Source organism: Paralichthys olivaceus, chromosome 6 (genome assembly GCF_024713975.1).
Source record: "Paralichthys olivaceus isolate ysfri-2021 chromosome 6, ASM2471397v2, whole genome shotgun sequence".
NCBI lineage: Eukaryota > Metazoa > Chordata > Actinopteri > Pleuronectiformes > Paralichthyidae > Paralichthys > Paralichthys olivaceus.
Genome location: NC_091098.1, coordinates 19,354,612 through 19,364,525, shown reverse-complemented (window position 1 = coordinate 19,364,525; position 9,914 = coordinate 19,354,612). Strand labels below are relative to the sequence as shown.

The 9,914-nt window shown below is 40.7% G+C and overlaps 1 protein-coding gene across 5 annotated transcripts; it reads right to left on the bottom strand.

Annotated features, from left to right (window-relative positions):
* Positions 1 to 41: 41 nt before the first annotated feature.
* slmapb (sarcolemma associated protein b) lies at positions 42 to 9,857 on the bottom strand. 5 transcript variants are annotated; one of them, XM_020096099.2, is made up of 10 exons: positions 9,723 to 9,857; positions 6,726 to 6,786; positions 4,612 to 4,740; positions 4,422 to 4,496; positions 3,988 to 4,290; positions 3,357 to 3,627; positions 3,034 to 3,205; positions 1,406 to 1,540; positions 894 to 981; positions 42 to 528 (listed from the first exon to the last, which is right to left on the bottom strand). In XM_020096099.2, exons 2-9 carry the CDS (start codon positions 6,775 to 6,777, stop codon positions 898 to 900), a joined length of 1,221 nt encoding a protein of 406 aa, XP_019951658.2. In that variant the 5' UTR covers positions 6,778 to 6,786; positions 9,723 to 9,857; the 3' UTR covers positions 42 to 528; positions 894 to 897. The 5 variants fall into 5 exon arrangements, with proteins under 5 accessions (XP_019951658.2, XP_019951660.2, XP_019951659.2 ...); XM_020096101.2 differs by lacking the exon at positions 9,723 to 9,857 and adding an exon at positions 9,420 to 9,577; XM_020096100.2 differs by lacking the exon at positions 9,723 to 9,857 and adding an exon at positions 7,087 to 7,263.
* Between the last annotated feature and the right edge of the window lie 57 nt (positions 9,858 to 9,914).

The following is a 9,914-nucleotide window of genomic DNA, read 5'->3' as shown; positions in this document are numbered from 1 at the left end:
AGTAACTAGTGGTTTCATCATGCACTCAATTAGGGGCGGCATTATTGTGATCATATTTATTATTCTGACAATTACAGAGATGTGTTACATTTAGGGAGGTTCAAACTCCAAAAATATCATCATATATTCAGAATTTATTAACTGTGTAGAGTTTACATTCATTAAAGGATAATCCTATAAGTCAAAATAGTAGCCAAAAAAATGACCTAACTCTTTCTTCACATAACAAACATACAAGCGAAGGTATTCATTTCCACGTAAAACTCACCTTCTTTTATTTACGTCTCTGCCATCTAAAATAGAGCATCTTAATAATCAAACAGTGTTAAGTAGGAGCCCTCCTAATTAATAGTGCAGATATGATGAGGGGGCAAGTTTTTCAGTTTTAGTGCAGACAAAATCTGATGACAAACATGGATTCACTTGTGTGTGTGCTTGAGCGAGTTGCCCTCAGGTTCTGAAGAGTGCAGCAGCAGTCACTGCCGTTAGAGCCACAGCGACCGCAGGCCCCCAGATCATCCACGCTTTCTGAAACAAGTGGTGACACAGAAATGGAAACATGAAACTGCCCACCCGAGGATTGCCAAAGCTTTGACAGAGGGAGCTTGCAATTGAGATCAATGCAGTGCACACAGGACGTGAGTTAAAAACAGCTCTTTCAGATAAAGATAAGCCCATCCAAGAGAGAAACAGTTGTTAAGCATTAGACGTCCAGACAAGACAAACAGATGTCAGATGTTGGAACTGTATGATCAGAGAGGTTAGATTTCTGAGACGTTAATTTCCCCAGAGGAAGGCATTCTGGGAAACGAGGAAAACCTGATTAAGTCATGCAATGAGCTAAAAGACACTGATGAGAATGAAAAATGTAGGCCGACTTGACAGGAGTGTACCTTACTACCACAATGCGCCGAAGCACCAATACAGCAAAGCCAGGAAAAGGCCGATGACTATGGCTTGTGCAGGCAGCAATAGGGATGTCTACAGAAGGGAAGGGATATTATAGTAATCAACTGCAATGGGACATACTTTAGTTGGGCGTGGTAACTTTATTAATAAACCCCTCAGTCAGTAGTCTGTCTGTGGTGTTTATAAAAATCTCAATGTCTAAAAGCAGTCATAGACAGTGGATGAGTAGAAGGGAGCTGGTATTAAAACAATATATTCTTATTATATTATTATTCTTGTGAATCTCATAAACTCAGACATTTCACAAGTAGAACACATGTTCAGTTCACTGTTGTTGCTAAATTAGAAACAAAGCTCATGCTCCCAAAACCAATACAACTGCAGATGTTTACATATTTCTACAATTTGTAAAACTCTTCATGTGTTGTTTGTCAATGTGTTATTTTTAATGAGAAAAGACAGCCTTCTCCTTTCTGTTAGATAAACAATCACTCACCTTTGTCCCTTTCTCCTGAAGCTCCTTCATGTTGGCTTTGCACGACTCAAGTTCATCTGTAACCGACTGTTTCTCCTGCTCAGTCTTCTCATATTTTTCCGTCATGTCCGACAGCTCCGTTTTAGCCTCCTCGAACTGTACAAAGAAAATCACCCAAAATATTAATTATAGTCATAGTTTAGTTTTAGTAAAACTATAAACTACACAGTGACACATAATTACAATCACTTTCACGCATATGAAAGAAGGCTTGGCTAATGAGAGAAATCATGTCTCCAAGTGCCAAAAACAGAATTTCATGGTGAGTAAAAAAGAGAACAAAATGTCAGGATTAGACGACTACTACAGAGATCTCCTGTCTTTCTTGTAGTCATGAAAGGGTAGAGCAAAATACCCTAAAGTCCAAAATGCCAACCATTTGGAATTGTAAACAAAAAAGTACACAACTTAACTTAATTTTATGGTTTCATGTCGGTAAAGTGCAACTATATTTGCTCTCGAAGGAAAACTTAACTGAGAGTGTGGGGGGGGAGTTTCATAAATACTTTAACACCTTGTCAACATTGGTCAGCAGCAGCTGCACTCCTCTAGCCGTGTATATGCTGCCACAGTGCTACTGTGTGCTCAAGAGTGTTTTGACCTAACTCACAGACAGTGGCGGATTTAGCAATTTGGGGGCCCAAGGCAAACACAGGCATGGGGCCCTCCGCATACACTGTTCTCCATCTGTTTTCAATGCTTATTTATCTAAGAAAGTCCTACTTGTAACTTCTTCCCAACCCAACAAAACATATTAACAGTTTAACAAATGCACTCACAGTAAAATCTTATTTTCATAAACAATATGATCTCTGTACAATAAGAATGAACCATATTGTCCATTCACATGGAAGATCTGTCATCTATAACTTTGGTTTTCAGCAGGATCTCGGATTAAGTTGATGATAGGCCTCTAATCTTGTGTCTTGTATCTTGTTCATCTAAATTATCCCAATAATAAAACAGAGCGAATGAACGTGAACTAGTTCATTTTCATCTGTATGAACTGAACTAGATCTTTTTAAGAGCGAACTGTCACTTCTCTCCAGTCTCTGTTTACACCCTGACTCACTTCCGTGGACGCACTCATGGAATAGTCCATTGTAGAGGGGGGGTTGCAGAGACACTAGTTACTTGTGAATTATAGGCAATTTGATGCCATTTTAGTGTATGGACCTTAAGAAAGAAATGACGAAAAAGTAAAAAAAAAATCGTATCCATAAATGTATTAGGTTCTTTATGGGGCCCCTGGTAGTTGGACGCCCAAGGCAATTGCCAACCTTTGCCTAATGGTTAAGTCCGCCTCTGCTCACAGATCAATACATGATTATGTGCTTGCTGGGAAAAAATAAGACTCATGGCCTAAAACATCACTTTGGGCTGCATTTATCAGTGAAAGTGCAAGTGAAGTGTGAGTCACTCTAGCTCCAGTCAGTGGCAGGATGAAATATGCAAGTGAAAGGCATCCAGGCATGGACAGTGACAACAGAAAGGGTCAGGTTCGAGGCTGAAATAATCTTCAGTGTGATTCTTGGACGTGATTCTGAGATGCCCACTCAGCTGGATGTCTTTTTATTTTGAGAGCATACCTCTCTCTGCAGAGCCTTGTTGCAACTGTCTGCCTCATCCAGTTGGGTTTGCCACTTGGTGCTATCCTGCTGGTGCTGGAGCTGCAGGGCTGCCAGCCTCTTCTCCAGCTCCTGCTGGGATCTCTCTAGGGCTTTGAGGCTGTTGCTCAGTTCAGCATTCTGAGCACGGGAACTGTGAGAAACAAAACGACACAGACTTCAATGGGTGGAGGATGACAAACAGCGAAGTGTTTGGTATACTATGTAGCAACGTAGCAGAGTTAGGCAAATGAGACACAAATGTAGGGGGTGCAGCTGAATTTGTGGTTGTATTGCTCACTGACCTGGCAAGGTCCTTCTCCAGCTGCTGTTGTTTATGCAGCACTGCCTCTTTCTCAGAGCGCAGTACTGCACAGTCACTCTGCAGGTTGGTCTTCTCTTTCAGGCTAGACTTGGAGAGTTCCTCCTTCTCAGCCCTGAGGGAAGCACATTCACTTTGCAGACTGTTCTTCTCCTTCTGGTGCTTATTCACAATGTCCTGTTTCTCTGATCGCAGGACAGAGCATTCCTTCTGAAGGCCATTACATTCCACCTGCATGGACTGCAGCTCACTGGCTGTGACAAAAAGGGTTTTATGAAATAGTGCATTCTTTGAGCAGATGCTCTTTTGTTAATTAACATAAAGATAAATTAATTTTCAGCTTGAACAGGCTAGTGCATATGAGCTTGAAGGCAAGTCTCTTCAAGCTAGAAACAAAACAGACATTTTCATGTGTTTGAAAACAGCTACAACCCCACAGTCGAAACCAAGTTACACCTATCATGTTTTTAAATATTTAGAAATACCTATGAAACTGCCAACCTCAACAATATCCCTTTCATTTATGTATGACTACATTAAATAACATCATGATTACAATTATTGTGTGAGTCATACAATATATGTGTATTTGCACCATGTCCACTATGGAGTACCTTGTATCTCTGCAGTTTTCTGCCACTGCTTGCCCTGCTGCTGAAGGTCACGCTGGAGGTTTTCAATCTCATGCTCGTATTTGCTGGCAGTCTGACGCCACTTGTCCAGATCCTTCGTGGCGGTTGCCAGGTTATTCTGGATAGCAGCGACGTCATGGTCCCTCTCAGCAGTGGCTGACTCCAGGGCACGTTTCAGTGACTTCACCTCATCACGTGCACTTTGTATCTCATCACGTGAGCTGGAGGAAACATCCATCTGCTCTCTGAGAACGCCCATTTCATCCTGGAGCTGGCGCAGCTGGCCTGTTCCGTACCAGGGTCAGTAGTTCAATTAGTAGTGTTGACATTTTCATGTGGACAAGATAGCAGAACAATTCAACCACCAAAGATAAAACTGCAAGAGCAGGTGGCTTCACACAACACAGATAAAATACCTTGAAGATGTTTTATCTGTTTTGCAGACTCATCAGCTTGTTGTTTATTTTCTTTTCTCTCTTTGTCCAAGATACCTGCAAAATATACCTGCATTAATTTCATGCATTTGATGGGTTGCTGTGTGTATGTGTGTAAACAGTATAAAGAGAATGATATGGTATATTTAGCGTCAAAGATGTTTAATGTTACCTTTTAGCTCCATGCATCTGTGTTTCTCAGTGTTAGCGAGCTCCTGAGCATCTCGAAGTTCATCATTTAAACACTTGATCATTTTTTCTGAGTCACCAGAGGATCCCATGTTGGACCTGGTCAGGTCATCTGAGAAAGAGATCAAAAAGCGCTACAAGATCCATATTGCTAATATCAGAGTAGCTGTAAGAGCAAGGCTTCATATTTCCCTGCACTGGAGCACATACAGAAATACAAAATGTAGAGTTTGACCTATACTGATACATCAGGTAATAATTATGGTAAATCAATAACATTAAAACAACGTTCCACCATATTAATTCTGCCTCAGTCCCAATTTCTTTCATCACGCCTGGCATACTAGATGATTTCCCAAGATATTAAAATGGGCCTATTACATAAACTAATTGCCAACCCAGGAATAGACACAACTATATTATCTGCATTTTTTATCCCAGCTATTATTCAAATTTGCCAGTTAACCTTGTGCCATGAGTCTCTTGCATGTCTACATTGCCTTTCAGCAGTATGTTGCTGCAAACAATGCACAAAGGGAATGGACTAGCCAAGACTGCCAGGGGTTTGTTGTGTTTCCTAGAGGAAGAAACAAACTCCACAAATACTTGGGCTTTACGAATGCCCAGTAGATTGATCCCCTAATCTGCCATGGCTCGGAAAAGAGATGACCTCATCTCATACCGAGCATTTGGCAGAGGCAAAAACGAGCGTTGGGACAGGTCAAGCATGTGCACCATAAAAGGACACATGAGTGTACTGAGGCTGCTGAGAATTTCTGCATTTATTCTGACAACTGATTTCATTGTCTCGGCACTCACACTCACGTGTTGCATTGTAGTGCCACCAGATGGCATTGATAAATACCCTTAAAATGTATGGGTATGGAGTGACTGATGGAGGCTGGTGGCACCCTCTGACTCGAGCACATGACCACCCTGCTGTGTACCAGACAAAGGATGGGCGGGCAGTGTTGTATCTGGCATGTGTGTATGAGGTCTGTGTGTCTCTTCTTGGATGCATATGTATGAGTGAGAGTCAGAATGTGAGTGGGCTCCCAGTAAGTTCAACTGTCTGAGTCCAGTTTGTGTGAAAGATGAAAGTCTTCTGAAGACAGCACAAGGCTAAAGAGTAAAGCACCCAACGTGTTATCTTTAGTAACATTAGTAATTATAGCCATTATGTCTACGCATCAGGGGATGACACCTGACAGAGTAATAATGGGATTAGACTTGGGGTAAAAATACCCCTCTGACTGGTTGGGGCATATTGAGCATCGCACTGCCTCAAGTGATGACAGAAAAAATTGTAGGCGAAATTCTTTTTTTAGCTCAAGCGCTGAAGGCTACAGCCATCAGGGTCCATCTTTCCCCACCGCCGGTTTCCTCCCCAATGAATGTGACAGCATTCTTTCATCGAATCAGAGGGTTAGGGTTAGCGCCGCTCGCCGACTGAATGCCTCCTGTATTCAGTGAATCTATAAAACTGCCAGGAGGTGATATGTAGTTACAACATGTGCTGTATGTGACCAAAACAGAAAAACATTATATTGAAATGACGGAGTTTGCTTTGTGCCTCTTATAGACTGTGCAGTGTAGCATTACAAATTCATCTATCATGCAAAATTGATTCGTTCAGTACGATGCTTGCAGATATGGTCTCATATGCTAAGTCATATATTGTTGATTTTTTATGTTCTCTGTGTTGCACCCATTCCTCCATTACCCCCTGGAATTTATTAAAGTCCGTCTCCCTATATGTCAGAGCAGAAGACATTAGTCAGAGGATGTGCCCTCTGTGCAAAGAGACTCCATCTTCTGATTAGCTGTTGACACCAGAGAAATCAGCCTCTAAAACAAGGCCATCCACAGCACTGTTCGCTCTAAAGCCTACAAACTGTCCTTGATGGGCCGGACACAAATTCTCACTGTGACTCATGCTTTTTTCTACCCTTGTATTGTCTGATAGTAAGATACGCTGTGTCAGGTAAGAAATATTTGATTTGAAGAGCAACATCAAACAATACTAAGTTTTCACTTGAATTATTACTGTCCATTTTAGAGAGAAAGAAAAAGAAAGAAAAAAAAATACATGTTTACCTTTAATCAGTGATACGTTATTTAGGGGATCACTCAACTCTTTCTCGTCCATTTGTTTGCTCTGTAATAAAAAAAGTATAATGAGAATAGAGACAAATACATATATCTAAAAACATATTTAAGATGTTTTTAAAACATATATAGATTATTATCTTAACTATAACAATTAAAACCATCATTGCTGCTTTTATGGTTAAAGATTTTAGTATTTTTTTTAAAAACTGCATGATCATCCACAAAGACATCACAAGTACTTCAGGAAGAGGCATCTGCATGGCTGCTGAGAAATGTCTTTTTGAGAACAAGGTCACAGAAAATGTGCTGATACACGATAAGAATAAAACTTAGCATGAAATATTACCTTAAGTGATCCAGGAGCTACAGTATTCTGTGTGCTGAGGCTACAGCAGTCCCTGACATGAAGAACTCTTCAGCAACTATCTGATTTTTTCAGATGTGAAATGGAGCAGTCCAAGCAATGAAGGGAGGGGGGTGGGCTCAGAGGGGATTACAAGCACCATGTACAAGACCTCCCCTACTATAGTTGGACTGAAGCCAGTAAGGACAAAGAACTGGTTGAAATAAATTGACAAATATTTGGAGTGGGGCTCAAATGCTTCGCTAAAACTAAATCAGTTGAATATCCTCAAAAACAAACCCCCCTTAGTTTGTGGCTCAAGTCCACAGACCCTCCACACTAGGTCATGTATCCGAATAGGGCATCTCGGAAGCTGCAGCTGCATACTGACACAGAGAGGTTTTGTTCAGGGAGCTGCTCTCTGGCCACTTGCCACTGATGTAAAAATCTACAGGATGATGAAACAGACGAGGGACTGCTGCTATGAGAGTGTGCGTCATGTGTACTGCATCCACCTCCTGTTTTGTTTTCCCCTCTAGGTCACTATATTTTCATTTTAAATTCATGAATTATTGCGTCCAGGGTTACACGTGCATGTCAATCTTAAGAGTGGTGTTATGTAACTAATAAAGGATATGTACTGTCCAGCTAATTTATAATGGACTAGAAAATACAAGCTTCAACATGCTTTGAAATGAGTCTAAGGCTGAGTTAAAAATCTAGATAATGAGAAAATGGGCTTGTATTGAAAGGTTTTAGGACTGTAACACAAGGATTATTTTTCATTAACAATGAATCTACTGGTTATTTTCTCAATAAATCATTTGGTCTGTAAAGTGAATAAAAATGGATTAGCCAAAAAATAGTTTGTGATTATTTTGCTGTTGATCAAGTAATCAATCGGTGCCTCAATAGCCCAACCAATGCTGGATTTCTATGGCTAATGCAGAGTAAAGAGAGAACAGCACCCCTGCAGGGGGGACTTCAAATATATTCAGTGGAAAATCACACTTTTGAATTAAAATGTTGTAAATGCAACCACCAGAGTAGTTCGATTTTGAGGCGTTGCAAAATGCAAGCTCTGATCAAGAGTTTGGTGTGAATACATTCCAATGTCTCACACTTAATTATATAAAATAGAGGCAGATGGGTTAAGATGCTATCACATAACATTCCACTCAGTTTCCTCAGGGGGCTGCCAACTCTCACGCTATTGAAACAGATCTCACAGTCTCATGCCACACATGACTTTTCTTATGCCAATTTTTCTTACTCTACTTTAATGTTAACTAAATTATTTTTTAGAGAAAGAACAGGAGAGTGCACAAATACAAATCATTGCGATGCATGTTTTGGCAAAACAGCCAAGGATGTTTATGGTTGAACAACTGGGCATATCCAGTTCCTCATTAATACCACTGTTAATTCAGGGCAACCCCCCCAAAAAAGTCATGCTAAAGAGGTTACCTCAGACCAAAAGTGTGAAGTAGATTCAGGAACATATTGTAATGAGTCTGGATTTTGCTGCGTGGCCACAATAGACTGCTGAAGCCTAAGACTTTAACCTCAGTTGGGCAAGTTAGTAATGGAGCAAAGGTTTAAGATGTGAAGTTGCAAATCATTGACATTTTCAGTCAGTAATAAACCTTCTACTCTTTTTGAGAAAAAAAAACACATCTTTATAAACTCCCTCAATGAAGGTAATTGTAATATTTAAAAAAAAACCTAGAAGCATTTAAAGTGACTAAGATTCTTCACAGGTTCTCTAAATAGTGCAAACTTACTATCTGTGGGTTTAAAACTAATAAAAGTTGACTTGGAATTCAGCATAGATCTACATTAAAACAAATGCAATCTAATGCAACATGCTATAGATCCTCCCTTCTTGAAGGTTATAATGAACCTGTTTTATGTTTTAGCTGAACTTGACCAACGTTATGATAATTTTGTTGAAACAAAACCTGTCCAAGGTTTGTGTTCTTCCACAGGGCTCAACATGAACAACTCACATTTACAACAAAGCTTATTAAATGAGTGTTTTTATTAGGTTGGGTTGTTTATAGCAAGCTGACATCACGTTTAGATGCGTTTAAATGGTGGATTTCAGAGTTCGATGTGATTTAACATTTAGAAGAAGTCTTCTGTGTGCTGTAAAAAAACACCAAACAACTCTGAAAATGACTTTGTGCTAATGATGATTGGCTATATCGGCTAACTAGCCCTGGCTAATTGTGAGCTGGAGGCGTAATTGTCACATGAGCTAAAGTTAGCTTATTAGAAAAGTGTTTTTATTGGGATTAGTTATTTATAACACGCTGACAATGGTTGACTGTTACCTGGAATCAAGTTGAGGTGCATTCCATGGTGAGTTTCAGAGTTAAAAGTTATAGTGCTAATTGGCTATATCGGCTAACTAGCCCTGGCTAATTGTGAATCGGAGGTGTGGTTGTCACATTAGCCAAAGTTAGCTGCTCGTGACTTAGCTTCACTTCCTCACGGTGCAGTGTGGCAGCTGCAGACCCGCGGACCGCAGCGTGTCTGTGGGAGGCAGCACAGCTCGGATTGTGGGAGTCTCGAGTGGAAAAACTTCATTGAAAAGTTGCTTAATCAGTGCGGTGGGTGTCGCCGTTCAGTCTTACGTAGGAGGCGAGTGGTCCGGCCAGTTTTAGTTCACCAGAGGCGATGCTTGGTTCCTGTCGTGTCGCAGCGAGGAGGTGGGGACGCCGCTGCCAAAGTTGAATCTCAGTGGAGTCACCGCAGCAGATGTGCAGTGACAGTTAAACCTGTTGCGTTCCCCTGCTGGTTGCGTTTTTGTTTTTTTTAACACGCTT

Coding starts and splice junctions, on each gene's coding strand:
- slmapb (XM_020096099.2), bottom strand. CDS start 6,777: ATGGACGAGAAAGAGTTGAGTGATCCCCTAAATAACGTATCACTGATT. Junction 3,206..3,356: donor CTGGAGAAGGACCTTGCCAG/GTCAGTGAGCAA, acceptor TGTTTCTCACAG/TTCCCGTGCTCAGAATGCTG. Junction 982..1,405: donor TTCAGGAGAAAGGGACAAAG/GTGAGTGATTGT, acceptor TCCCTTCTGTAG/ACATCCCTATTGCTGCCTGC.